The sequence below is a fragment of the Ranitomeya imitator genome, chromosome 3, assembly GCF_032444005.1.
Source record: "Ranitomeya imitator isolate aRanImi1 chromosome 3, aRanImi1.pri, whole genome shotgun sequence".
Taxonomy (NCBI): Eukaryota; Metazoa; Chordata; class Amphibia; order Anura; family Dendrobatidae; genus Ranitomeya; species Ranitomeya imitator.
In genome coordinates, this window is record NC_091284.1 from 234,412,935 (window position 1) to 234,440,814 (window position 27,880).

The 27,880-nt window shown below is 49.8% G+C and overlaps 1 protein-coding gene across 1 annotated transcript in view; it reads left to right on the plus strand.

Moving 5' to 3' along the window:
- Nucleotides 1-16,762: 16,762 nt before the first annotated feature.
- The window catches only part of PFKFB2 (6-phosphofructo-2-kinase/fructose-2,6-biphosphatase 2), a 69,910-nt gene continuing 58,792 nt past the window's right edge, over nt 16,763-27,880 (plus strand). The window contains exons 1-4 of the mRNA XM_069756281.1: nt 16,763-16,843; nt 18,977-19,111; nt 19,823-19,948; nt 23,167-23,263. Of these exons, the coding sequence (XP_069612382.1) occupies nt 19,027-19,111; nt 19,823-19,948; nt 23,167-23,263 (308 nt within the window). The 5' untranslated portion in view covers nt 16,763-16,843; nt 18,977-19,026. The remainder of the gene's footprint in view (nt 16,844-18,976; nt 19,112-19,822; nt 19,949-23,166; nt 23,264-27,880) is intronic.

A 27,880-nucleotide genomic window follows, 5' to 3' on the forward strand; every position in this document is an offset into this window, starting at 1 on the left:
GATCCTTATCTCCTTCAACATCTTCTGTCAGGGGCCCCATACATGTTAGAGCATCAACCCTGTTGTGAATTCTGTGGTCAAGCTCCCTCCTGTGGTCATGAGTGGTACTTCGGCTGGTTCTGTCTATGAGCTTCCTCTGGTGGATGTGAGTGGGGCTGCGGCTTCTGAGTTTCCTTCCTCAGGTGACGAGGTTAAGTCGTTAGGTGCTGCTCTATTTAACTCCACCTAGTTCTTTGTTCCTTGCCTCCAGTCAATGTTCCAGTATTGGTCTTGCTCTCTCCTGGATCGTCTTGTGGCCTGTCTGCCCTGCATAAGCTAAGTTCTGCTTGTGTTACTTTTGTTTGCTATTTTTTCTGTCCAGCTTGCTTTATTGGTTTGTCTTGCTTGCTGGAAGCTCTGGGACGCAGAGGGAGCACCTCCGTACCGTTAGTCGGTGCGGAGGGTCTTTTTGCGCCCTCTGCGTGGTTGTTTGTAGGTTTTTGTGCTGACCGCAAAGTTATCTTTCCTATCCTCGGTCTATTCAGTAAGTCGGGCCTCACTTTGCTAATATCTATTTCATCTCTGTGTTTGTATTTTCATCTTTACTCACAGTCATTATATGTGGGGGGCTGCCTTTTCCTTTGGGGAATTTCTCTGAGGCAAGGTAGGCTTATTTTTCTATCTTCAGGGCTAGCTAGTTTCTCAGGCTGTGCCCGAGGCGCCTAGGTCTGGTCAGGAGCGCTCCACGGCTACCTCTAGTGTGGTGTGATAGGATTAGGGATTGCAGGCCAGCAGAGTTCCCACATCTCAGAGCTCGTCCTATGGTATTATGTGTGCTCTTAACCACCAGGTCCATTGTGTTTCTGAACCACCAGTTCATAACAGTACTGGAGGCCAAAAGTACTAATGCTTCTCAATAGAGGGAAAAGAGAAGTTCTGAGACCATTTTTTTTTCTCTGCACTGTGTTTTGTCTTTCTTTTCCCCTAGACATTTGGGTGGTTCAGGACACAGGTGTAGTGATGGACATTAAAGGTCTGTTTTCTTGTGTGGATCATCTCACTGCAAGAGTACAAAATATTCAAGACATTGTGGTTCAGAAATCTATGTTAGAACCTAGAATTCCTATTCCTGACTTATTTTCTGGAGATAGAGCTAAGTTTCTGAATTTCAAAAATAATTGTAAACTGTTTCTGGCTTTGAAACCCCGCTCCTCTGGTGACCCAGTTCAACAAGTTAAGGTCATTATTTCTTTATTACGTGGCGACCCTCAAGACTGGGCATTTTCCCTTGCGCCAGGAGATCCTGCATTATGCGATATTGATGCGTTTTTTCTGGCGCTCGGATTGCTGTATGATGAACCTAATTCAGTGGATCAGGCAGAGAAAAATCTGCTGGCTCTGTGTCAGGGTCAGGATGAGGTTGTCAGAAGTTTAGGAAGTGGTCTGTGCTCACTCAATGGAATGAATGTGCGCTGGCAGCAATTTTCAGAAAGGGTCTCTCTGAAGCCCTTAAGGATGTCATGGTGGGATTTCCTATGCCTGCTGGTCTGAATGAGTCTATGTCTTTGGCCATTCAGATCGATCGACGCTTACGTGAGCGTAAAAATGTGCACCATTTGGCGGTATTATCTGAGCATAAACCTGAGCCTATGCAATGTGATAGGACTTTGACCAGAGCTGAACGGCAAGAACACAGACGTCGGAATGGGCTGTGTTTTTATTGTGGTGATTCCACTCATGCTATCTCCGATTGTCCTAAGCGCACTAAGCGGTTCGCTAGGTCTGCCACCATTGGTACGGTACAGTCGAAATTTCTTAAGTCCGTTACTTTGATCTGCTCTTTGTCATCCTATTCTGTCATGGCATTTGTGGATTCAGGCGCTGCCCTGAATTTGATGGACTTGGACTTTGCTAGGCGCTGTGGGTTTTTCTTGGAGCCCTTGCAGTATCCTATTCCATTGAGAGGAATTGATGCTACGCCTTTGGCCAAGAATAAGCCTCAGTACTGGACCCAACTGACCATGTGCATGGCTTCTGCGCATCAGGAGGATATTCGCTTTTTGGTGTTGCATAATCTGCATGATGTGGTCGTGTTGGGGTTGCCATGGCTACAAGTCCATAACCCAGTATTGGATTGGAAATCTATGTCTGTGTCCAGCTGGGGTTGTTAGGGGGTACATGGTGATGTTCCAGTTCTGTCTATTTCATCATCCACCCCTTCTGAGGTCCCAGAGTTCTTGTCGGATTACCGGGATGTATTTGATGAGCCCAAGTCCAGTGCCCTACCTCCGCATAGGGATTGCGATTGTGCTATCGATTTGATTCCTGGTAGTAAGTTTCCTAAGGGTCGACTGTTTAATTTGTCTGTGCCTGAGCACACCGCTATGCGGAGTTACGTAAAGGAATCCTTGGAGAAGGGTCATATTCGCCCGTCGTCGTCACCATTGGGAGCAGGGTTCTTTTTTGTGGCCAAGAAGTATGGTTCGTTGAGACCTTGTATTGATTACCGCCTTCTAAATAAAATCACAGTCAAATTTCAGTACCCCTTGCCGCTGCTGACTGATTTGTTTGCTTGGATTAAGGGGTCTAGTTGGTTCACCAAGATAGATCTTCGTGGTGCGTATAATCTTGTGCGTATTAAACAGGGCGATGAATGGAAAACAGCAATTAATACGCCCGAGGGCCATTTTGAGTACCTGGTTATGCCATTCGGGCTTTCCAATGCTCCATCAGTATTTCAGTCCTTTATGCATGACATCTTCCGAGAGTACCTGGATAAATTCCTGATTGTATACTTGGATGATATTTTGGTCTTCTCGGATGATTGGGAGTCTCACGTGAAGCAGGTTAGAATGGTGTTCCAGCTCCTGCGTGCGAATTCTTTGTTTGTGAAGGGGTCAAAGTGTCTCTTTGGTGTTCAGAAGGTTTCATTTTTGGGTTTCATTTTTTCCCCTTCTACTATCGAGATGGACCCTGTTAAAGTTCAGGCCATTTATGATTGGACTCAGCCGACATCTCTGAAGAGTCTGCAAAAGTTCCTGGGCTTTGCTAATTTTTATCGTCGCTTCATCAATAATTTTTCTAGTATTGCTAAACCGTTGACTGATTTAACCAAGAAGGGTGCTGATGTGGTCAATTGGTCTTCTGCTGCTGTAGAAGCTTTTCAGGAGTTGAAGCGTCGTTTTTCTTCTGCCCCTGTGTTGTGCCAGCCAGATGTTTCGCTCCCGTTCCAGGTCGAGGTTAATGCTTCTGAGATTGGAGCAGGAGCTGTTTTGTCGCAAAGAAGTTCTGATGGCTCGGTGATGAAACCATGTGCCTTCTTTTCCAGGAAGTTTTCGCCTGCTGAGCGTAATTATGATGTTGGCAATCGAGAGTTGTTGGCCATGAAGTGGGCATTCGAGGAGTGGCGTCATTGGCTTGAAGGAGCTAAGCATCGCGTGGTGGTCTTGACTGATCACAAGAACTTGACTTATCTCGAGTCTGCCAAGCGGTTGAATCCTAGACAGGCTCATTGGTCGCTGTTTTTCTCCCATTTTGACTTTGTGGTTTCGTACCTTCCGGGCTCTAAGAATGTGAAGGCGGATGCCCTGTCTAGGAGTTTTGTGCCCGACTCTCCGGGTTTGCCTGAGCCGGCGGGTATTCTCAAAGAGGGGGTAATTTTGTCTGCCATCTCCCCTGATTTGCGGCGGGTGCTGCAAAAATTTCAGGCTAATAGACCTGACCGTTGCCCAGCGGAGAAACTGTTTGTCCCTGATAAATGGACGAGTAGATTTATCTCTGAGGTTCATTGTTCGGTGTTGGCTGGTCATCCTGGAATCTTTGGTACCTGAGATTTGGTGGCTAGATCCTTTTGGTGGCCGTCTCTGTCGCGGGATGTGCGTTCGTTTGTGCAGTCCTGTGGGATTTGTGCTCGGGCTAAGCCCTGCTGTTCTCGTGCCAGTGGGTTGCTTTTGCCCTTGCCGGTCCCGAAGAGGCCCTGGACACATATCTCTATGGATTTTATTTCGGATCTCCCCGTCTCTCAAAAGATGTCGGTCATTTGGGTGGTTTGTGATCGCTTCTCTAAGATGGTCCATTTGGTACCCTTGTCTAAATTGCCTTCCTCCTCTGATTTGGTGCCATTGTTTTTCCAGCATGTGGTTTGTTTACATGGCATTCCGGAGAACATCGTTTCTGACAGAGGTTCCCAGTTTGTTTCGAGGTTTTGGCGAGCCTTTTGTGCTAGGATGGGCATTGATTTGTCTTTTTCCTCGGCTTTCCATCCTCAGACAAATGGCCAAACTGAACGAACCAATCAGACCTTGGAAACATATCTGAGATGTTTTGTTTCTGCTGATCAGGATGATTGGGTGTCCTTTTTGCCTTTGGCTGAGTTCGCCCTTAATAATCGGGCCAGCTCGGCTACTTTGGTTTCGCCGTTTTTCTGCAATTCTGGTTTCCATCCTCGTTTCTCTTCAGGGCAGGTTGAGGCTTCGGACTGTCCTGGTGTGGATACTGTGGTGGATAGGTTGCAGCAGATTTGGACTCATGTAGTGGACAATTTGACATTGTCCCAGGAGAAGGCTCAACGTTTCGCTAACTGCAGGCGCTGTGTGGGTCCCCGACTTCGTGTTGGGGATTTGGTTTGGTTGTCGTCTCGTTATATTCCTGTGAAAGTTTCCTCTCCTAAGTTTAAGCCTCGTTTCATTGGTCCGTATAAGATTTCTGAGGTTCTTAAACCTGTGTCTTTTCGTTTGACCCTTCCAGCTTCTTTTTCCATCCATAATGTATTCCATAGGTCATTGTTGCGGAGATACGTGGCACCTGTGGTTCCATCCGTTGATCCTCCTGCCCCGGTTTTGGTGGAGGGGGAGTTGGAGTATATAGTGGAGAAGATTTTGGATTCTCGTACTTCGAGACGGAAACTCCAGTACCTGGTTAAGTGGAAGGGTTATGGTCAGGAAGATAATTCCTGGGTCTTTGCCTCTGATGTTCATGCTGCCGATCTGGTTCGTGCCTTTCATTTGGCTCATCCTGGTCGGCCTGGGGGCTCTGGTGAGGGTTCGGTGACCCCTCCTCAAGGGGGGGTACTGTTGTGAATTCTGTGGTCAAGCTCCCTCCTGTGGTCATTAGTGGTACTTCGGCTGGTTCTGTCTATGAGCTTCCTCTGGTGGATGTGAGTGGGGCTGCGGCTTCTGAGTTTCCTTCCTCAGGTGACGAGGTTAAGTCGTTAGGTGCTGCTCTATTTAACTCCACCTAGTTCTTTGTTCCTTGCCTCCAGTCAATGTTCCAGTATTGGTCTTGCTCTCTCCTGGATCGTCTTGTGGCCTGTCTGCCCTGCATAAGCTAAGTTCTGCTTGTGTTACTTTTGTTTGCTATTTTTTCTGTCCAGCTTGCTTTATTGGTTTGTCTTGCTTGCTGGAAGCTCTGGGACGCAGAGGGAGCACCTCCGTACCGTTAGTCGGTGCGGAGGGTCTTTTTGCGCCCTCTGCGTGGTTGTTTGTAGGTTTTTGTGCTGACCGCAAAGTTATCTTTCCTATCCTCGGTCTATTCAGTAAGTCGGGCCTCACTTTGCTAATATCTATTTCATCTCTGTGTTTGTATTTTCATCTTTACTCACAGTCATTATATGTGGGGGGCTGCCTTATCCTTTGGGGAATTTCTCTGAGGCAAGGTAGGCTTATTTTTCTATCTTCAGGGCTAGCTAGTTTCTCAGGCTGTGCCCGAGGCGCCTAGGTCTGGTCAGGAGCGCTCCACGGCTACCTCTAGTGTGGTGTGATAGGATTAGGGATTGCGGTCAGCAGAGTTCCCACATTTCAGAGCTCGTCCTATGGTATTAGTAACTATCAGGTCACTTTGTGTGCTCTTAACCACCAGGTCCATTGTGTTTCTGAACCACCAGTTCATAACACAACCCACCCTGTCAATATCAGCTGGTTTCACTGACATTAGTCTGTGTATGGGTGCTTTAACTGCCGTCTAAGGGATATGGGACTTTTTACTCTCACTAGTAGGGACGTGAGCATGAACACTAAATACAATCTATTGGCAGCCTGTATTGAGGTTCCCTTTAACCCCTGCCCCCAGAATGCAAACATAGAATTTGAGCACGCCGAAGATACTCTATTAGCACACGATTGTGCTCAGATAACACCTTATCACTAATATTGACCCACAGAATAAAGTTAATTCTTTATTTGTGCCGCAAGGTGGGCAGAGTACAATTTTAAATAATTGCTGGTGTACTCTAGATGTTGCAATGTGACCCTCGGATGGGAATATCATTGGGGCAACCTGTGCAGCCGCACATGGGTCCGAGAGGTGAGGAGGGCCATTTCCATCTCCAAAACGGGTAGAATTGTACGTTATGAGGAGCTATTGGACTGTAAAGGCCCCATATACTGGCCTTGCACAGGGGCCCCCTCTGTCTGTGTCCCCCTGTGATGCGACTCCATTTGCATCACTAACGTTTTTTTTTTCATTAAAAATAGCGCTGTAATAATGTCCAAAAATCACTTCATCTACTTACAGTATATGTTACCTGCTAGTCATAGAGGTGTGCTTCATTTTCTGTACAGTCACGGGCATTGCGCTGACAACACTGGAATCCTGCTCTAGTCCATTGTGAAGCTTTCAGCCTCACTTGCGTAGCGTGGAGCCGGCCGCACTTGCAATGTGTCGAGCGGGTAGACACTCGTCACGGTACAAGTGCGGCTCCACACAACACACTGCGCAAGCGCAGCTCCAAGTACCACAATGTGCAAATGTAAGATTCCTGTGACATCGGCGTAACCAGGGAAATCAATCAAACTGTGAGGGCGGTGACGCCCGTGACCTTACAGAGAATGAAGCCCACCCCTATGACTGGCCAAGCAGGTAATGTATAACTACATACAGTGCTTTATGGACATCATTGCAGCGCCGTTTTTAATGAAAAAAACCCTGTTAGTAATGCAGACTTCATCACCAGCTCTGCGGACAGTTTACATGTTGGAAATGATGAGACAGGTTCCCTTTAACACTACAGTTCTGTACAATGGAAAAATGAAATCGTACAATGTGAGGCTATGTACACAGGTTTCGGATTCGCAGCAGTTTTCCATCAGGTTTACAGTACCATGTAAACCTATGGAAAACCAAATCCGCAGTGCCCATATTGTGGAAAATACCACGTGGAAACGCTGCGGTGTTTATTCCGCAGCATGTCAATTCTTTGTGCAGATTCCGCAGCGTTTTACACATGCTCCTCAATAATAATCCTCAGGTGTAAAACCGCAGGTGGAATCTGCACAAAAAGTGCGGTAAATCCGCAGTAATTCTGCAGGTAACCCGCATTGTGTTTTACCTGTGGATTTTTCAAAAACAGTGCGGAAAAATCAGCACACGAATCCGCAACGTGGGCACATAGCCTAAGGACTACATCAGCATAATGGGACGATACACAGGAGGCATTGGTTACAGGGGTCATCTATGCTCAGGGGAAGTGGGCTGTGTAGCATCCCTACAATATCAAACTCCTCACATACTCCCCCTCCCCGGGTCCATCACATGCTCTCCCTCCCTGGGTCCAGCACATGATCACCCTCCCCACCACATGCTCACCCTCCCTGGGTCTATGACCTGATCACCCTCCCCATCATATGCTCACCCTCCCTGGGTCCAACACCTGCTCCCCCTCCCCGGGCCCATCAACCTGCCCCCCCTCCCCAGGTCCATCACATGCTCCCCATCCCCAGAACCTGCTCCCCAGCACCTGCTCCCCCTCTCCGGATCCATCACCTGCTCCCCCTCCCCGGGTCCAGCACATGCTCCCCTCCCCATCATATGCTCACCCTCGCTGGGTCCAGCACCTGATCACCCTCCCCATCACATGCTCACAATCCCTGGGTCCATGACATGATCACCCTCCCCATCATATGCTCACCCTCCCTGGGTCCATCACCTGCTCCCCCTCCCCAGGTCAATCACCTGCTCCCCCTCCCTGGGTACCTCACCTGCTCACCCTCCTTGGGTCCATCACCTTATCATCCTCCCGATGTCAATTACCTGCTCCCCCTTCCCGGGTCCCTCACCTGCTCTCCCTCGCTGGGTACCTCACCTGTTCCCCCTCCCCCTCACCTGCTCCCCCTCTCCAGGTCCAGCACCTGCTCGCCCTGTGCTCCAGTTTCGGCTGCAGTATAGACATCACCGCTACAGGCAGTCACCGAGCCTGATGGGGTGAGGTGCCATGGTTAGAGCGTCACCGCTGCAGCCAAAACGCCGAGACCGGAGCAGTTGCTGGACCCTGGGAGGGTGATTACGTGGCGTGTTGAATATTTTAGGTAGTTTACAGTCTGGGGCTCACTTTCCTGATAGTGGACAGCCCCTTTAAAGCTATAAAGTCCTGATGACAGGTTGTCTTTAAAGGGTACCTGTCACCCCCAAAATGGAAGGTGAGCTAAGCCCACCAGCATCAGGGGCTTATCTACAGCAGTCTAATTCTGTAGATAAACCCCCGATGTAACCTGAAAGATGAGAAAAACAAGCTAGATTATACTCACACAGGTGATCCGGTCTGATGGGCGTCGCGGTCCGGTTCGGGGCCTCCCATCTTCTTACGATGACGTCCTCTTCTTGTCTTCCTGCCACGGCTCCGGTGCAGGCGTACATTGCCGGGCCGCCATCAGGGCATTACAGCCGTGACTGGCGTATGGGGCCCGGTGGGCAGAAGGGGCCTGCATCGGCCCCAGTCTCATCTGCTCACCGGGCCCCAACCGGCAGCCGCAGGCCAACCGGGCCCTTAGCGGCGGCGCTGCAGCTGTTTAACGCCCGCACGTCAATAGTTAGCAGCCGCCAGCCAATCTGAGTCTGGCAGCTCACGTCTGCCGCAGCGTGCATCTCGAGAGCCAGAGCTTTGCCCGCCGCAGGAGCGTGGTCAAGGTGAGAAGAACTTGTTTGTTTTTTTTTATTTATTGAGAGCAGCTATCCGGGGGGCCCAGGGCAGAACGCTGGACACTGGGGCAGAACGCTGGACACAGTGGCAAAATGCTGGACACAGGGGCAGAAAGCTGGACACAGGGGCAGAAAGCTGGACACAGGGGCAAAATGCTGGACACAGGGGCAGAAAGCTGGACACAGGGGCAGAATGCTGGACACAGGGGCAGATTGCTGGACACAGGGGCAGAATGGAGATACGGGGCATGATTGGAGACACAGGAGGCAGGATGAAAGATATGGCGGCATGACTGGAGACAGATGGGGCAGGACTGGAAACAGGGCAGAATGTAGACACAGGGGGCATGATTGCAGACATGGGGGCATGATTGGAGATTCGGGCATGATTGGAGATACTGGGGGCAGGATTGGAGACAGATGGGGTAGGATGGATACGATAGAGACAGATGGGGCAGGATGGGGAGATCATATGGGGCAGAATGGATACTCATGAGAGCAGGATGGGAGAACATATGGCTGACGTCAGGAATGAGACACACGGGGGCTAGGATGGTGAATATTACCATTGGGGCTAATTAAGGGATATTATTATTGCAGTGATGTATTTATTTTATTTTTTGAGTATACTGTTTTAAATGGGGGGCGGTCCTGTTACTGTGTAGAGTGATACTATGTTGCCTTCTTCATGTGGTGTAATGTAGAAGTTGGGAAAATTAAGTAATGTGTTCTACAAGTGGAACTCGAGATAACTGTGTTATTTCCTGCAGAGACGAGTCCTGGCTGGATGAAGTGATGGCGGTCTGTGCTGGATGAAAGATGAAGGACTTCACCTAGAGACGTCACTGGTGAGTCAGTGTTACCTATACACTGACACTATACACTGTATACTATATACAGAGGTCCTGTGTACAATGTCACCAGTGATCACTGTGTTACCTATACATTATATACAGAGCTCCTGTGTGTAATGTCACCGGTGATCACTGTATTATCTGTACACAGACACTGCTTACTAATTACAGATCTCCTGTGTATAATGGCACTGATGGTGATAGTATTGTGGTTTTTTTTTTCTTATTACTGATCAGTATTGTAGTATTCAGTCATTGGTGGTAATATGTGGTCTGATCATGGTGTTGTGTTATTTGTTCCTTGTATTTGATATTATTCGATCACTGTGGTGGTAATATGTCATCTGGTCATAGTGCGGTGGTATTTGTTCCTTCTATGTGATATTATTGGTCATTTTAAAAATTGAAAAATAAATAAAAATATACCGGTACCTAAATTGTATTGCATATTTTAACAAATATTTAATAGGTTACAGTAGAGTAGGGCCCGGCCAAAAGTGTCTACCTTGTCATTTTGGTGGCTTAAAAAATCTTTTGGCCAAATCAAAAGCTGCCAGTTATATGTGTGATCTGGTGATGGGAACTGTTAATGTGTGATAGGTGAGAAGTGGAGATTTTCCAAGAGAGAGCGGTGGGACTGTGGACAGTTCGAGGGGTGGAGCGTGGAGGCGAGGCTGGGGTGGAGCCTGGGCGGAGTCTCAAGGGGGCCCCGAAAATGTTGCCAGTATGGGACCCCAAAATTTCTAGTAGCAGCCCTGGGGCAGAGCAAAGTACAGCAGTGCGCAAGCGCCGGGCCTCTCTGACCTTTCCCTCAACAGGGCAGACACAGTACGCCTGCGCCCAGGGCCGTATTTGCCACTAGGCACTCGAGGGCACGTGCCTAGGGCGGCGACATTGCGGGGGGGCGGCACCTGGGCAAGGATTTTTTTTTTTTTTTTTTTTAAGTCACAAACGCGACCGACGCAAAACCCCGCCCCCCCGCCTGCCTCCCCGCGCCCCTCCCCGCGCCCCTCCCCGCCTCCGCATCCCACCCACCCTCCATGAAGAGAGACGATACTCACCTCCTGCTCCAGCCTCCAGCGATGCCTGTTCTCACCGTCTGTAGCGCGTCCTGAGTGAGCGGTCACATGGTACCGGTCATTAAGGTCATGAATATGCGCATATTCATGACCTTATTAAGCAGTATCACATGACCGCTCACTCAGTCAGGAAGAAGGCGCTGCGGCGGGACAGAGCGCCAGAGGGATGTCGGCGGCTGCGGCGCGCGCAGTGTGTGGGACAGGCAGCTGAGCTGAGTGACAGGTGAGTATGAGGACGGACGGGGGCGATGTTCTGCAGGGAGGGGGGGCGATGAAGCTCTGCAGGGAGGGAGGGAGGGAGATGAAGCTCTGCAGGGAGGGAGATGAAGCTCTGCAGGGAGGGAGATGAAGCTCTGCAGGGAGGGAGGGGGGGCGATGATGAAGCTCTGCAGGGAGGGAGGGGGGGCGATGATGAAGCTCTGCAGGGAGGGAGGGAGGGGGGGCGATGATGAAGCTCTGCAGGGAGGGAGGGAGGGGGGGCGATGAAGCTCTGCAGGGAGGGAGGGAGGGGGGGCGATGATGAAGCTCTGCAGGGAGGGAGGGGGGGCGATGATGAAGCTCTGCAGGGAGGGAGGGAGGGGGGGCGATGATGAAGCTCTGCAGGGAGGGAGGGAGGGGGGGCGATGAAGCTCTGCAGGGAGGGAGGGAGGGGGGGCGATGATGAAGCTCTGCAGGGAGGGAGGGGGGGCGATGATGAAGCTCTGCAGGGAGGGAGGGAGGGGGGGCGATGATGAAGCTCTGCAGGGAGGGAGGGAGGGGGGGCGATGATGAAGCTCTGCAGGGAGGGAGGGAGGGGGGGCGATGATGAAGCTCTGCAGGGAGGGAGGGAGGGGGGGCGATGATGAAGCTCTGCAGGGAGGGAGGGAGGGGGGCGATGATGAAGCTCTGCAGGGAGGGGGGGGGCGATGATGAAGCTCTGCAGGGAGGGAGGGAGGGGGGGCGATGATGAAGCTCTGCAGGGAGGGAGGGGGGGCGATGATGAAGCTCGGGAGGGAGGGGGGGCGATGATGAAGCTCGGGAGGGAGGGGGGGCGATGATGAAGCTCGGGAGGGAGGGGGGGCGATGATGAAGCTCGGGAGGGAGGGGGGGCGATGATGAAGCTCGGGAGGGAGGGGGGGCGATGATGAAGCTCGGGAGGGGGGGGGGGCGATGATGAAGCTCTGCAGGGAGGGAGGGGGGGCGATGATGAAGCTCTGCAGGGAGGGAGGGGGGGCGATGATGAAGCTCTGCAGGGAGGGAGGGGGGGCGATGATGAAGCTCTGCAGGGAGGGAGGGGGGGCGATGAAGCTCTGCAGGGAGGGAGGGGGGGCGATGAAGCTCTGCAGGGAGGGGGGGGCGATGTTCTGCAGCTGTCACGGTCCTGTAGAGTTATCGGACATGTTTGTCTTCTCTGTTGGGCGCAGATGGAGCAGATAACGGCAGACGACCCCCATCCTCCGCGCAGTCCCGTCCACACTGGGAGATCCCGCGTCCGCAGTCGCTTGTGCCGTTGTCACCAGCGCGGATCAGCGCCGTCCTCCCGCGGAAATATCCGGTGATCAGACAGCGAGGCTTCTACTCTGATATTCTGACCTATAGCGCCGCTCCTCTGGTGAAAGTGAGTGCAGGCGTCACATGACCGGCAGCCGCGTGCTATACTGCACGTGTCCACGGCTACAGAGCGCTCTGTCCCCGCCGTTCTCCGGTGTCTCCTTGTGCTGCAGCTTCAGCCGCCATTTCCATTATATTGCAGGATGTCAGCGCCGGACCGAGCGTTCAACCGAATCTCCTGAGACAAGTGGACGAGGAGCGCAACACCCCGAAAGGTGAGCGGAGGATACTTGTAACAACCACAGGAAGGTAGACCCCGGCATCCAGATCCAACAGTCACAATAGGAGATGTCACAGCTCACCTCCTCCTCCTCCTTAAAGGGAACCTGTCACCGCCAAAATCGCGGGTGAGGTAGGCACATCGGCATCAGGGGCTTATCTACAGCATTCTGGAATGCTGTAGATAAGCCCCTGATGTATCCTAAAACATGAGAAAAAGACGTTATATTATACTCACCCAGGGGCGGTCCCGCTGTTGGTCCGGGTCTGGCGCCTCCCATCTTCATCAGATGACGTCCTCTTCTGGTCTTCACGCCGCAGCTCGGGAGGGAGGGGGGGCGATGATGAAGCTCGGGAGGGAGGGGGGGCGATGATGAAGCTCGGGAGGGAGGGGGGGCGATGATGAAGCTCGGGAGGGGGGGGGGCGATGATGAAGCTCTGCAGGGAGGGAGGGGGGGCGATGATGAAGCTCTGCAGGGAGGGAGGGGGGGCGATGATGAAGCTCTGCAGGGAGGGAGGGGGGGCGATGATGAAGCTCTGCAGGGAGGGAGGGGGGGCGATGATGAAGCTCTGCAGGGAGGGAGGGGGGGCGATGAAGCTCTGCATCGATGAAGCTCTGCAGGGAGGGGGGGGCGATGTTCTACAGCTGTCACGGTCCTGTAGAGTTATCGGACATGTTTGTCTTCTCTGTTGGGCGCAGATGGAGCAGATAACGGCAGACGACAGTCACAATAGGAGATGTCACAGCTCACCTCCTCCTCCTCCTTAAAGGGAACCTGTCACCGCCAAAATCGCGGGTGAGGTAGGCACATCGGCATCAGGGGCTTATCTACAGCATTCTGGAATGCTGTAGATAAGCCCCTGATGTATCCTAAAACATGAGAAAAAGACGTTATATTATACTCACCCAGGGGCGGTCCCGCTGTTGGTCCGGGTCTGGCGCCTCCCATCTTCATCAGATGACGTCCTCTTCTGGTCTTCACGCCGCAGCTCCGGCGCAGGCGTACTTTGCCTGCCCTGTTGAGGGCAGAGTAAAGTACTGCATTGCGCAGGTGCCGGGAAAGGTCAGAGAGGCCCGGCGCCTGCACAATGCTGTACTTTGCTCTGCCCTCAACAGGGCAGGCAAAGTACGCCTGCGCCGGAGCTGCGGCGTGAAGACCAGAAGAGGACGTCATCTGATGAAGATGGGAGGCGCCAGACCCGGACCAACAGCGGGACCGCCCCTGGGTGAGTATAATATAACGTCTTTTTCTCATCTTTTAGGTTACATCGGGGGCTTATCTACAGCATTCCAGAATGCTGTAGATAAGCCCCTGATGCCGGTGGGCTTACCTCACCCGCGATTTTGGGGGTGACAGGTTCCCTTTAACACCCTCCCATAGAAGTGAATGGTCCCCACAATACAGTCTGATGTTACTTACATATTACAGTGTCACCCGGGCTCAGTACAGTCATGGTCAAAAGTATTGACACCCCTGCAATTCTGTCAGATAATACTCAGTTTCTTCCTGAAAATGATTGCAAACACAAATTCTTTGGTATTATTATCTTCATTTAATTTGTCTTAAATGAAGAAACACAAAAGAGAATGAAGCAAAAAGCAAAACATTGATCATTTCACACAAAACTCCAAAAATGGGCCAGACAAAAGTATTGGCACCCTCAGCCTAATACTTGGTTGCACAACCTTTAGCCAAAATAACTGCGACCAACGGCTTCCGGTAACCATCAATGAGTTTCTTACAATGCTCTGCTGGAATTTTAGACCATTCTTCTTTGGCAAACTGCTCCAGGTCCCTGATATTTGAAGGGTGCCTTCTCCAAACTGCCATTTTTAGATCTCTCCACAGGTGTTCTATGGGATTCAGGTCTGGACTCATTGCTGGCCACCTTAGAAGTCTCCAGTGCTTCCTCTCAAACCATTTTCTAGTGCTTTTTGAAGTGTGTTTTGGGTCATTGTCCTGCTGGAAGACCCATGACCTCTGAGGGAGACCCAGCTTTCTTACACTGGGCCCTACATTCTGCTGCAAAATTTGTTGGTAGTCTTCAGACTTCATAATGCCATGCACACGGTCCAGCAGTCCAGTGCCAGAGGCAGCAAAGCACCCCCAAAACATCAGGGAATCTCCGCCATGTTTGACTGTAGGGACCGTGTTCTTCTCTTTGAATGCCTCTTTTTTTCTCCTGTAAACTCTATGTTGATGCCTTTGCCCAAAAAGCTCTACTTTTGTCTCATCTGACCAGAGAACATTCTTCCAAAACGTTTTAGGCTTTTTTAGGTAAGTTTTGGCAAACTCCAGCCTGGCTTTTTTATGTCTCGGGGTAAGAAGTGGGGTCTTCCTGGGTCTCCTACCATACAGTCCCTTTTCATTCAGACGCCGACGGATAGTACGGGTTGACACTGTTGTACCCTCGGACTGCAGGGCAGCTTGAACTTGTTTGGATGTTAGTCGAGGTTCTTTATCCAACATCCACACAATCTTGCGTTGAAATCTCTTGTCAATTTTTCTTTTCCATCCACATCTAGGGAGGTTAGCCACAGTGCCATGGGCTTTAAACTTCTTGATGACACTGCGCACGGTAGACACAGGAACATTCAGGTCTTTGGAGATGGACTTGTAGCCTTGAGATTGCTCATGCTTCCTCACAATTTGGTTTCTCAAGTCCTCAGACAGTTCTTTGGTCTTCTTTCTTTTCTCCATTCTCAATGTGGTACACACAAGGACACAGGACAGACGTGGCCATTATACAGTATGGAGCACTGTGTGGCCATTATACAGTATGGAACATCATGTAGGGCCATTATACAGTATGTGGAGCACTACATAGCCATTGTACAGTATGAAGCACTGCGTGGCCATATTTTTTTTTTGTTTTAATGTATATGAAACAGTGTGATCAGCAGTGCTAAATGGGTGTGGTTGGGACTTGGATATGGGTGTGATTAGTTGTGAAATGGGTGTGGTCAGAGGCGTGGCCTAAAATTTGCCGCGGCGCACTACGTGCGCCGCAACCTTTAGACCTTTTTCCCTTCAAAAGTTGGGAGGTATGGCACCACATTTCCCAGATCACATCAAGTACCGCAAATCCCATAAGGAATGAATGAAACCAAACGCAGTGTTGCCGTAAGTGATCCGTTACGTGTCAGATGCAGAAAAACTGCCCGATCTGCTGTAAACAGCAACTTTCACATCAGTGATTCTTCCCAAAGTCACTGCCGATAGTGTCATACTCACCAGAGGGGGAGGCAGCGCTAAAAGTGCCTAGGGCAGCAGAAACTCTAAATACGGCCCTGCCTGCGCCGGTGCCGCAGCGTGACTACAAGAAGAGGACGTCATTGTAAGAAGATGGGAGGCCTCGGACCGGACGGCAACGCCCATCGGACCGGATCGGGACCACCCCCAGGTGAGTATAATCTAACCTCTTTTTCTCATCTTTCAGGTTACATAGGGGGGTTATCTACAGCATTACAGATTGCTGTAGATAAGCCCCTGATGCTGGTGGGCTTAGCTCACCCTCGATTTTGGGGGTGACAGGTTCCCTTTAAGAATTGCTGTCGTGCGACACATATCGCTGTGCAGCCTTAGCTCACACAAAGCGACTTCTCGCAGACGCGGTCACCTAAGGTTTACGTGTCAGTACACATCACGTGTAAATCGGGCGACACAGCAGACGGTTGCCATGGTGCCGCAGTCTAATTGTATTAAGAACACCAACCTCCTCAGCCAATTGGCTGTCCTGATCACGCCCCTCAGGCAACACCACCTAAACGAACCAATCAACTAGCGGAGGCAAGGCATAGTTTCTAAATGCAAACTTTGTTAGGGGCAGCCTCGGGGCGGGGCGTACGAGTCTTAGGCCGCCATGTTTACTCCGGGCAAATGGCTTGCGTTCTCTCTAGCACCAGATTGGGACCAAAATAAAGCTGTCACGCAAATCGCCACTGTTTGTAAAACACAACATCCCCCTCACAAATGAGCCAGAAAGCCGAAGTTGGTAACCTGGGGGGTGAATATCCCTGCACACGAGGGAAGCTAATACACGGTGCACTCCCATGTGCCCGCCCCGGACCATGGACGTACAATGCATTCGGCCGTACATGGCTCTAGGGGTGGCTGCCTCGTCGCTACCCGCCCTCCGTGACGTCACCAGAGCCGGTGCCGCGTCCTTCAGCAGATCCCCACCTGTGTGACCGAGACTACGGCAGCGCCGGTAAGAGCCCCGGTATGTGACAGCCGCCTGCTGTACGAGGCTCTCCGTGCGGGGGGCAGCTGCTGCACCTCCGGGGTCTTCCCATTCCTAATGCCCTGGTGTAGTGTAACGGGGGAATCCGGAGATCCCCACAGTAATGGGCAGCACTAGTATGGTGGGCAGTCCTGCTGGTCCTGGGGGAGGGCAGGGCACTAGTATGGGGGGGTCAGTCCTGGTGGTCCTGTTGGGGGGGGCAGCACACTAGCATGGCAGGGCACTAGTATAGGGGGTCAGACCTGGCGGTCCTGTGTGGGGGGGCAGCGCACTAGCATGGCAGGGCACTAGTATGTTGGGGGCAACGCACTAGTATGGCAGGGCACTAGTTTGGGGGCCAGTCCTGGTGGTCCTGTGCTGGTGCAGCACTAGTATGTGGGAGGGCAGCACCCTAGTACGACAGGGCATTAGTATGTGGGGGGCAGGGCACTAGTATGACAGTGCACTAGTATGTGGAGACAGGGCACTAGTGTGTGGGGGACAGGGCACTAGTATGACAGTGCAGTAGTATGTGGGGACAGGGCACTAGTATGACAGTTCACTAGTATGTGGGGGGACGGCACTAGTATGACAGTGCACTAGTATGTGGGGGGCAGGGCACTAGAATGGCAGTGCACTAGTATGTGGGGGCAGGGCAGTAGTATAGCAGTGCACTAGTATGTGGGGGCAGGGCACTAGTATGTGGGGGCAGAGCACTAGTTTATTGGGGACAGAGCACTAATATGTGGGGGGCAGGGCACTAGTATGTGTTGGGGCAGAGCACTAGTATGACAGTGCACTAGTATGTGGGGGGGCAGGGCACTAGAATGGCAGTGCACTAGTATGTGGGGGGCAGGGCACTAGTATGACAGCTCACTAGTATGTGGGGGCAGGGCACTAGTATGACAGTCCACTAGTATGTGTGGGAGGCAGGGCACTAGTATGTGGGGGCAGGGCACTAGCATGGCAGGGAAGTTGTATGTGGGATATATTGCACTAGTATGTTGGGGGCAGGACACTAGTATGTGGGGGGACAGGGCACTAGTATGTGGGGGGACAGGGCACTAGAATGGCAGTGCACTAGTATGTGGGGGGCAGGGCACTAGTATGAGAGCGCACTAATATGTAGGGGGCAGGGCACTAGTATGAGAGCGCTCTAGTATGTGGGGGGCAGGGCACTAGTATGACAGCTCACTAGTATGTGGGGGCAGGGCACTAGTATGACAGCTCACTAGTATGTGGGGGCAGGGCACTAGTATGACAGTCCACTAGTATGTGTGGGGGCAGGGCACTAGCATGGCAGGGAAGTTGTATGTGGGATATATTGCACTAGTATGTTGGGGGCAGGACACTAGTATGTGGGGGGACAGGGCACTAGTATGAGAGCGCTCTAGTATGTGGGGGGCAGGGCACTAGTATGACAGCTCACTAGTATGTGGGGGCAGGGCACTAGTATGACAGTCCACTAGTATGTGTGGGGGCAGGGCACTAGTATGTGGGGGCAGGGCACTAGCATGGCAGGGAAGTTGTATGTGGGATATATTGCACTAGTATGTTGGGGGCAGGACACTAGTATGTGGGGGGACAGGGCACTAGTATGTGGGGGGACAGGGCACTAGTATGTGTGGGGGCAGGGCACTAGTATGTGAGGGAGACAGGGCACTAGTATATGGGGACAGGGCACTAATATATGGGGGCAGGGCACTAGTATGTGGGCGGCAGGGCACTAGTTTGTGGGGGCAGGGCACTAGTATATGAGGACAGCGCACTAGTATGTGGGGGGATGGGGCACTAGTTTGTGGGGGCAGGGCACTAGTATGTGGGGGACGGGGCACTAGTTTGTGGGGGGCAGGGCACTAGTATAAGGGGACAGGGCACTAGTATGGAGGACCGGTGTGATCAGGTAGCCTGTACTTATCCCTGCTGAGCTCTCCTGATGAGATCTTGGTGATTTTCGCCCTCCCCTCTCCCCCATCACATAGTCCTGTCCTCGGGGACGGGGACCTCAGGTGTGTATACAGGATGTGCTGACTATCCGGACAGGAATGTGACAGCTCTGGAGGAATCCAGCCAGATCAGGAACGTACAACTTTGCGCTTATACTACTTTTTTCTTTTGCAGTCTGTGGAGCGGCTGGGTTGGCGGTGATTTTCTCAGTACACGTCGCTGTCATGTCAGACGAGAAGAATCAGGACCCCGGACAGTTCAACGGTGCTGGAGGCAAAGTGCCAGCTAGAAACACAGAGAAGAAATGTTGTAAGTGATGACCCTAGTGCTGCGCCGCCGCTGGTGGGAAACCCTGATAGTCATGAGCTGACTGCCTCTGGCCGCTTTCTGTTTGTGCGGACGGTTACCTCTGATCTCACTATAGCCTGCAGCCCCCCATTACCATACAATGAAAAGACATTCTATAAGTCCCCCATACACGTGAGACTAATGCTGGACGTGCGCGCCAATATTGATGGATTTTACCGACACTCCAATCTGTATTGGGAAGTCTCCAGAAGAAATCTCTGTCGGCAGCTTTTAATAGAGAACTCTGGGGAGAGTGATGGATCCTAGGTATGGGAGAAACACCCAAGATGTCGACCAAATGATCGCTTGAAATATCATTCATCCATCTAATGTGTCCGGAGACTTTTAGATATTGGCCGGGTGACCAGTTATCTTGTACTCCCCTCCCATACACAGGAGCGCTGACACTGCAGAATGCTCTTTTATTCTCTGAGAGAGTCGCTGACGGACATCTATGGAGACGGACTAGCTCTAGAGAGCAAATGATTCGGCAGTCCAAAATTTGGACATGCTGGATCCTTAGCCCCCATACACTTTAGACTGTCGGCGAGCCCACCGATTGTTCGACTGATCTTGCTGATTCCGAATGTATTTTTATCTACACATCATGTATAGTGGTCATATCATTTACAATATTGCTATCGAAAGCTGAGCTCTCCATTTATTCCACAGCCTGGGCTTCATATATGACAAACTCTCCCACCTTGATTGTTATGATTGGTTTGCCGGCCAGAGGGAAGACTTACATGTCTAAGAAGTTGACCCGATACCTCAACTGGATTGGTGTGCCCACGAAAGGTAGGTCAGGAACGTACAGTTTGCCAGTATGGCACATTAGGGGGGCTTACATCACCTGACTTTCAGCATCAAAGAACGGCTGACCGGTAAATATTTACTAACGGGAGGTTGTTTAATGGCCTGTGTATACAGCAGACCACTCTGATCCATGTCTGCCTGACTCGACAGCTGGGCATCTATCCTCTTACCAACCAGAAATGATCTGCTCTGTATTCTGGCTTCAAATTCCGTGTTTTGATAAGTCTGACCAAACTTGCTGACTTCAGTGGAACACGTTGACTGTTGTGTAATGAGGCCAACATGATAGTTTCCCAAAGGCAAGTTAACAAAAAAGACATGTTGTATTCTAAGATGTCTCATACTTTGTTCCTCTGGCACCTAAAAAACACCGAAATGTCTGCCAATATGTAAGGCCAACTACACATATTATATGATTAGTACCAGGAGACTAATATGTATCTCCTGACACCCACACTGTCAATAGAAGTCAGGAGATAGAAAGAAAGGTCAGGCATTTAGGTTCTTCTGCTCTCATAGAAAAAGCCGGTCAAATGCTACCGCTGAGGGTAGCCTCCAAGCAGAGCCAATGATAGTGGTGTGAACCGAGCCTTGAAGTGAAATCATCAGAAAATGACTTATTTTTTTAGTTTTTGGTGTTACTTGTATTGTGTAAAAATTATTGGCAATATTTTTTTTTCAAAATAACAGCTTTATTTAAAAAAATAAATTTTTGCAATTTTTACAGTGGCCACTGAGGTGATTTTAGCTTCTTTCGTCCTGTTCTTTCAAAAAGATTTTTCAGCAGGCTCCTTATCAGCAGAGGCAGAATTACAATGACAGACAGTATCCACCAATTACAATGGGCGACATCACAGCTGATCCTGCTCCACCTCCATTCACATTGGCCCTTTCACAGGAACATTAAACTCATCAGTGCAATGAATAGGGTCAGGTTCTTTTTATTGTGACTATGTACATGTGTTGGTTCCTGAAATGGGAGATTAGAGTTGAAAAACTCCAGTAACCAGTGTAAAAAAATTACAAGATTTTTTTTAAATTTGTTTTTAACACTGATAGTGATATGGAAAAAAAATGGCAAAAAGCTGATTAAACAATAGGTCATTATCTGTTGATGGCTTCCTTTTAATGCCCTGATAAGCCCAGATATCGGCGACATCTACAGAAAGTCTGTGTATGGGGACTTACGACTCTCCTCCACCTAATGATGTTTGGGGAGACAAGTATCCGGTACTTTCCAATGGCCTATCCTGTTATTTGGTGGGATCATAAGCCGCTGCCAGAAGAGTCTCTTCTAAAGAACATAGGGACGCTTGGCCGAACGTGTCTGTGTATGGGGTAGTCTGGAGGGACAGCTGTCAGCTAGGAGAGTCTCTCATAGAGAACATAGGGACCCTCGACCAACGTGTCTGTGTATGGGGAAGTCTGGAGGGACAGCTGTCAGCCAGGAGAGTCTCTCACAGAGAACATAGGGACGCTCGGCCAACGTGTCTGTGTATGGGGAAGTCTGGAGGGACAGCTGTCAGCCAGGAGAGTCTCTCACAGAGAACATAGGGATGCTCAGCCAACGTGTCTGTGTATGGGGAAGTCTGGAGGGACAGCTGTCAGCCAGGAGAGTCTCTCACAGAGAACATAGGGATGCTCAGCCAACGTGTCTGTGTATGGGGAAGTCTGGAGGGACAGCTGTCAGCCAGGAGAGTCTCTCACAGAGAACATAGGGACGCTTGGCCAACATGTCTGTATGGGGAAGTCTGGAGGGACAGCTGTAAGCTAGGAGAGTCTCTCACAGAGAACATAGGGACGCTCAGCCAACGTGTCTGTGTATGGGGAAGTCTGGAGGGACAGCTGTCAGCCAGGAGAGTCTCTCACAGAGAACATAGGGACGCTCGGCCAACGTGTCTGTGTATGGGGAAGTCTGGAGGGACAGCTGTCAGCCAGGAGAGTCTCTCACAGAGAACATAGGGATGCTCAGCCAACGTGTCTGTGTATGGGGAAGTCTGGAGGGACAGCTGTCAGCCAGGAGAGTCCCTCACAGAGAACATAGGGACGCTCGGCCAACATGTCTGTATGGGGAAGTCTGGAGGGACAGCTGTAAGCTAGGAGAGTCTCTCATAGAGAACATAGGGACGCTCGGCCAACATGTCTGTGTATGGGGAAGTCTGGAGGGACAGCTGTCAGCCAGGAGAGTCTCTCACAGAGAACATAGGGATGCTCAGCCAACGTGTCTGTGTATGGGGAAGTCTGGAGGGACAGCTGTCAGCCAGGAGAGTCTCTCACAGAGAACATAGGGATGCTCAGCCAACGTGTCTGTGTATGGGGAAGTCTGGAGGGACAGCTGTCAGCCAGGAGAGTCTCTCACAGAGAACATAGGGACGCTCGGCCAACATGTCTGTATGGGGAAGTCTGGAGGGACAGCTGTAAGCTAGGAGAGTCTCTCATAGAGAACATAGGGACGCTCGGCCAACATGTCTGTGTATGGGGAAGTCTGGAGGGACAGCTGTCAGCCAGGAGAGTCTCTCACAGAGAACATAGGGACGCTCGGCCAACATGTCTGTGTATGGGGAAGTCTGGAGGGACAGCTGTCAGCCAGGAGAGTCTCTCACAGAGAACATAGGGACGCTCAGCCAACGTGTCTGTGTATGGGGAAGTCTGGAGGGACAGCTGTCAGCCAGGAGAGTCTCTCACAGAGAACATAGGGACGCTCAGCCAACGTGTCTGTGTATGGGGAAGTCTGGAGGGACAGCTGTCAGCCAGGAGAGTCCCTCACAGAGAACATAGGGACGCTCAGCCAACGTGTCTGTGTATGGGGAAGTCTGGAGGGACAGCTGTCAGCCAGGAGAGTCTCTCCTAGAGAACATAGGGACGCTTGGCCGAAGGTGTCTGTGTATGGGATAGTCTATTCTAATGCATATGGGGACCATTATTTTCTGGGTTGTCTGGGATATGCAAGAGAACCTGGGAATTGTTGACTGTGATTCCTTCAAAGTCTCAAAAATGCCTTTTGAGCGATTATTTTATTTTATTTTTTTTAACTTTGTCCCCTTAGTGACAGAAGTGTTTTCTACTCCTCCCTTTTCTATGTACGGTATTTATTTTCCTAATAGTTTTAATTTCAGCCATAATATTTTTATCCTTTTTGACATCTGAATATTCCACCTTTGTTTATTGATCCCCTTGAACTTTGACCTTTTTTTTCTTAGTATTTAATCTAGGAGCATATCGTCGTGAAGTGGTCAGATCCTACAAGTCTTATGAGTTTTTTCGTCATGACAATGCAGAAGCCATGAGAATTCGCAAGTAAGTTATAATGTGTAGCTTCAGTTTCCATAAGTTGCAGTGGTTGCATGGGTTTCCTCCGGTTTCCTCCCACACCACAAACACATACTGATAGGGAATTTAGATAATGAGCCCCAATGAGGACAGGGATGATATAGCGCCATGATGTGATGCAATGTCATGGTGCTATATAAGTGAGTAAAATAAATACATTCTGAAATATCACTTACTACTAGATACTGATGTCTTATGTGTTTGTCAAATTTGAAACATCTCTCTTCCATAGTTTTGATGTTGAATGTTTTACCACTACTTGGAAGGAACTTACCAATGTTGTAATATTTTTTTTGTTTTTCCTGAATCTACTGTCTTTACTACTGACAACTGGTTGCTCTCTTTCAAGTACAACTGCAATGGGCATTAATTGGCAGTGTCACAAATACCTGGCTGCAGCTCTTGCCTATGCAATCCGCAGCCATGTATGTAGAGGCAGGGGAGGTCCAGTTACCATATTTACCTTTACTGCGGCTTAGAAAAGCTTATGGACATTTCAGGAATTGGATTTTCCTCTGTAATTTTGCATCTCCTGCTCAAATGCGTGATTAGCGGCTGGCGTGGCAGATAGAAATTTGAAAATTGCAGGGGTTTTCCTACAAAGTAAATTTTAATTGCCGTAATAGATCTCGGAATAATAATAATTTCCACAGTTGGATGTGTTAGAAAAAATTCCCAATCTGAGATTTTATAAATGCGCCCCTGCTGTGTACTGTGTAATGGCTGTGTCTGATCGTGCAGGAACATGCTCTACTAGTGATGAGCGAGTGTGCTTGTTACTCGATTTTTTTCGAGCCGAGTATTTTGGGCATGCTCAGAGGCGTAGCTAGGGTTTTGGTTCAGGAAGGGCCCCTAACCAGGTAACCTTGATTATAACTGGGTGACGCGCCCTTATAGTGGAGGAGAACCTCAGCAGATGATCGCGCTGTTACTGAAAATAATCTCTATATAAAGACCAATATTGATATTACCGCCATATGGTCAGTGGTAGATACCAACCCTGCAGAACATATAACAGATCACTGCACAGTTACAGATGGTGACTTACCGATGATGTTCTTTCTGATGGAATCGTTCACTTTCCCCGTCTTTTCCATCTGGCCCAGACTGACATGGCAACTTCTTCCAGCCAGGACTCTGCTGCAGAGATTACAACAAAGACACATTTGATGTCTCATAGTTTCAGAACTGTCCCCAATGGGACTATCCCAAACCTGCACAAACTCCTCATCCAGCTGATACCCCAATGCTGAGCCACTGCTGCCGTATGTGTCCCTATTACTGCCCCTGCTGTGTGGTTCTGTGTGCCCTCTAAATTGTAAAGCAACCCTCTAGAATATAGAAATGTTGGGTGCAAGTGCCCTAGAAAACAGTGCCCACATTGTGTCCCTAAAAAGTAATAATGCCCCTGTGTGCTCTTTTGACAGTCACAGTAACATGACTTCCCCTATAAAAATAAGTGCCCACTTTACATTTAATAATGTCCTGAGTCTATATATATATACACTGACCCCGTAGTATCCAACTGTTTGATAGCTCTAACACTAATCTCCACACTGTATGGTGTCCCCTTAGATAGCCTCCATCATAGTATAACGCACCAGACAATCCTCAGTATAGTATAAGGGTATGTTCACACGTTCAGGATTTCCATCCTTTTTTTTTCAGGACAGTTTTTTTTAAAAAACTGCAGCTCTTGGCAGAAAACGCAGGTCCTTTTTTTGTCCTTTTTTGATGCGTTTTTGATGCGTTTTTTGATGCGTTTTTTGATGCTTTTTTTATCCTTTTTTTACTGTGTGTTTCCTAGGAAGCTTTTTAGGGCTAAAATGGCTGAAAATACCTAACCCTACCCCTAACCCTACCCCTAACCCTACCCCTAACCCTACCCCTAACCCTACCCCTACCCCTAACCCTACCCCTAACCCTACCCCTAACCCTACCCCTAACCCTAACCCTACCCCTAACCCTACCCCTAACCCTAACCCTATTCTAACCTTAGTGAAAAAAAAAAAAAAAATTCTTAATTTTTTTTATTGTCCCTACCAATGGGGGTGACAAAGTGGGGGGGTGTCATTTACTATTTTTTTATTTTGATCACTGAGATAGGTTATATCTCAGTGATCAAAATGCACTTTGGAGCGAATCTGCCGGCCGGCAGATTCGGCGGGCGCACTGCGCATGCGCCCGCCATTTTGCAAGATGGCGGCGCCCAGGGAGAAGACGGCCGGACGGACACCGGGACGCCGGGTAAGTATAAGGGGGGAGATTAGGGCACGGGGGGGGCATCGGAGCACTGGGGGGGGGCATCGGAGCACGGGGGGGGGGCATCGGAGCACGGGGGGGCGGGATCGGAGCACGGGGGGGCAGCCACACTCCGCCCACGCACTTCCGCCCGCTCCCCCGCACTTCCTGCTGCAGCGGTTCTGCACATCAAATCGCAGTAAAACCCGCAGATATATTTTTGATCTGCGGGTTTTACTGCGATTTTGACCTCACAATGGAGGTCTATGGGTGCAGAACCGCTGCGGTTCAGGAAGAAGAATTGACATGCTCCTTCTTTTTTCCGGGAGCTATTCAGCGCGTCTTTTTTTTTACAATTTCCGGACCATGTGCACAGTGTGTCCTGTTTTCCATAGGGTACAGTGTACTGTACCCTGCATGGAAAACAGCTGCGGAACCGCAGCGGCAAAACCGCCGCGGTTCCGCGGTAAAAAACGCACTGTGTGAACATGGCCTAATGCTTTCCATAGGCCTCCATAAAAAAGGCATAGGCAGCCTCTATAATATAATTCATCCCCATAGGCAGCCTGTATAGTATATTGCACCCCCATAGGCAGCCTGTATAGTATAATGCACCCCCCCATAGGCAGCCTGTTTAGTATATTGCACCCCCACAGGCAGCCTCTATAGCATGATGCACCCCCATACAAAAATCCAGTACTCACCGCTCTTCCTCCCAACCACCCCCCCTCCCGGCCCAGGGGCCCCATAGCGGCTGGGCGGCAGAACAGGGAAATCGATTTTTCCCTGCTCTGCCGCAGAATGTAACTGTATCGGCCGATGCAGTTACAGTAGCTGTAGCTCTGGGTAGGCCGTCTCAGAGTACGGGGCCCAGGGCGATCGCCACCTCTGCTCTACTGGTAGCTACGCTACTGGACGTGTGCGTAGATTGTGTTTGAATCGCCTCGTAGAATGTAAGTCCGCAAGGACAGGGTCCTCTCCCCTCTGTACCAGTCTGTCATTGTAAATTTGTTTACTGGTAACGATATCTATAGCTCTGTATGTAACCCCTTTCTCATGTACAGTACCATGGAATTAATGGTGCTATATAAATAAATAATCATCACAGCTGCTTGATTTGTGGCTGCTAGCCAGCCTGAATACATGTGGGGATTCCCTTACCAACAGGCAATCCCTTCATGTGTTCAGGTTGTCTAGCAGCCGCAAATCATACAGCTGCGGAAGCAAAAGCTAAATCTCCGAGCACACCCAAGATACTCGGAGAACACCCGAGCATGCTCTGAAAACCCGAGTAACGAGCACACTCGCTCATCGATATGCTCTACATATACCACATCTCCTTGGCAGGGGAGAGCCCAAGAGAGTATACAGACAGGGCAACATTTCCTGGGCAGGGGAGGACACAAAAAATAAACAGACATTATAACACGGGATTACAAATTATTTTTTCTTTGATGTAAAATGTTGATTAAAAAGAAGTGGGAAATGTTTTAAGTCACAGAAAGCGGCAGCTGTGATCCCATGCTATCCTGTCTGTATACTATTTTGTTTTCTCCGTCAGACACAGCCATTACACAGTACACAGCAGAGGCACAAGTATAAGATTATCTCAGCACAGGAACATTTTATTTAAACACATCCAATTGTGTAAATTATTATTATTCCAAGATCTGTCAATTATAAATATGGGCATATACCCTAATGAAAATAAATAAGTAAAAAAGCAAGTGCATTAAATAATTAGCATAGGGTATTTAGTAAACACTGTTTTTGCTAAAGCATAAACATGCTTGTTTCTATGGCCAGAGTCAAGATGCCTTTACATCATGCATGTTTTCAAGTCCTACTCCGGCTCAGTTTTATGTTTTTCTTCCGTATTTTTGTATTCAGTACAGGGTGTGGCCCCCTTTTCACTGAGCTGGGCAGTTCATATATAGTCCCTCCAAAGCTGGGTGTCCGGTTGGGACCCCGTGACTCTCTGCCACTATTTACACTAGGTAGGTTTTAAAATTGGAGAGTGTAGGTACTGTCCCAACTGGATATACCTTGTCGTGGTGGGACAGCTTTATGCTTTTTTTTTTTTTTTTTTTTTAATCAAAAACAGTGTTTATTAAATACCCTATGTTAATTATTTAATGCTCTTGCTTTTTTACTTATTTATCTTCATTAGGGTATATGCACGCTGTCTTTTCTTTGGTTTTGCTTTAATCTATGACATTGACGCCCAGCGTAACCCCTTTGGCTTACAGAGGGGTCTGTTAGAATTTCCTCTTTCTGGACAAGAATTGTGCTGCTCAGTTTACGTTTCACAGCGAAGAAATCCTTGATGGTAATTCCTCCACA